Genomic DNA, 1,801 nt, shown 5'->3' with positions numbered 1-1,801 from the left:
GCGGAGGCTCAGCGTGGAGCCTTCCCCGGTAGCGGCGGGTTTCCAGGGCGGGGAGACGGACACGCGTCTCCGCTGCGCGTTTGGGGGGTCGAAGCGCCCGTGGGTCGGRGATTCTTCCAAACGGGGACGATTCGCTCGTGTGCCATCATCTCCACACCTGCGGTGGAATGCGCACGTCGGAGAACGGGGATGATCTGGGGCCGACCGCTCCGGGGACATCCCCGGCGAGGWCCGAGGAGGTTTGGGGGAGTGGGGATCGCTGAGCAAACGTCCCCTCTGGTAGCGCCTTCTCACGCCGGCAGACCGGAGGAGTGGGGGGAGGATGGGGTGCGTGTGGCGGGCACCCCCGTCCCCGTGAGGGCTCGGCTGACRGCGCTGTGTCTCTCTCCCCCTCCCCTCCCGCAGCTAAAGCAGAGCAGCCCCCCCGACGCTGAGACGATGGCGACCAGCCCGCTGCCCGGCCCCACCGATATTTTGCTGCCGTCGCCGTCCAGCGCGTACCCGCCGGACCCCATGAACCAGCCGAGGGCCGGCCACGCCGCCATGAAGCCCAACCAGGTGGGGCAGGTGATCCTCTACGGCATCCCGATCGTCTCCCTGGTCATCGACGGGCAGGAGCGGCTGTGCCTGGCGCAGATCTCCAACACCCTCCTCAAAAACTTCAGCTACAACGAGATCCACAACCGGCGGGTGGCCCTGGGCATCACCTGCGTGCAGTGCACGCCGGTGCAGCTGGAGATCCTGCGGCGCGCCGGGGCCATGCCCATCTCCTCCCGCCGCTGCGGCATGATCACCAAGAGGGAGGCAGAGCGGCTCTGCAAGTCCTTCTTGGGGGAGAACCGGCCCCCCAAATTGCCGGATAACTTCGCCTTCGACGTATCCCACGAGTGCGCCTGGGGATGCCGCGGGAGCTTCATTCCGGCCCGCTACAACAGCTCCCGAGCCAAGTGCATCAAGTGTAGCTACTGCAGCATGTACTTCTCGCCCAACAAGTTCATCTTCCACTCCCACCGCACCCCCGACGCCAAGTACACCCAGCCCGACGCCGCCAACTTCAACTCCTGGCGCCGCCACCTGAAGCTGACCGACAAGAGCCCCCAGGATGAGCTGGTCTTCGCCTGGGAGGATGTCAAGGCCATGTTCAACGGCGGCAGCCGCAAGCGCGCCCTGCCGCCCGCCCCGCCGGCCCCCGCCGCCGCTGCCCCCGCCGCCTGCCATCCGCTGGGCTCGGTGAAGGCGGCGGCGGTGGTGGGCGGCGGGCTGCTGAGCCCGCACCTCCTGGCCGCCCCGCCCGACCTGCACCAGAAGCGGCCGCGCTTCGAGGAGGACGAGGAGCTGCAGGAGGCGGTGGCGGCGGCGCACGGCGGCAAGAGCCCGCGGAGCTACCCCGTCATCCCGGTGCCCAGCAAGGGCTCCTTCGGCGGCATGCTCCAGAAGTTCCCCGGCTGCGGCGGGCTCTTCCCGCACCCCTACGGCTTCCCCGCCGCCGCCTTCGGGCTCTGCCACAAGAAGGAGGAGGGCGGCGGCGGCGATGCCCTCGGCGGGGCGGCCGCGCACAAGGCCGGCGGGGCGGCGGCGGCGGGCGGCGGGCTCTCGGGGCTCTTCTGGCCGGGCAGGAAGGACGCCGCCTTCTACCCGCCCTTCTGCATGTTCTGGCCGCCGCGCACCCCGGGCGGGCTGCCGGTACCCACCTACCTGCAGCCGCCGCCGCAGCCCCCCGGCGCCCTGGGATGCTCGCTCGGGGGGGACGGGGCGGGCCTGCTGCGCCAGGCTTTCCTGGACCTGTCGGAGCCCGGCGGCG

The 1,801-nt window shown here is 71.1% G+C and overlaps 1 protein-coding gene across 1 annotated transcript in view; it reads left to right on the top strand.

The window, feature by feature from the left end:
* Positions 1-438: 438 nt before the first annotated feature.
* SKOR2 (SKI family transcriptional corepressor 2) overlaps positions 439-1,801 on the top strand; it is a 24,174-nt gene continuing 22,811 nt past the window's right edge. Inside the window, exon 1 of the mRNA XM_057367816.1 lies at positions 439-1,798. Within this exon, the coding sequence (XP_057223799.1) occupies positions 439-1,798 (1,360 nt within the window). The remainder of the gene's footprint in view (positions 1,799-1,801) is intronic.

This window comes from Malurus melanocephalus, unplaced genomic scaffold (assembly GCF_030028575.1).
Source record: "Malurus melanocephalus ecotype Western Australia unplaced genomic scaffold, MMel_1.1 scaffold_85, whole genome shotgun sequence".
Lineage (NCBI taxonomy): Eukaryota > Metazoa > Chordata > Aves > Passeriformes > Maluridae > Malurus > Malurus melanocephalus.
The sequence above is the reverse complement of the archived record's forward strand: the minus strand, read 5'-3'. Positions and strand labels throughout refer to the sequence as shown.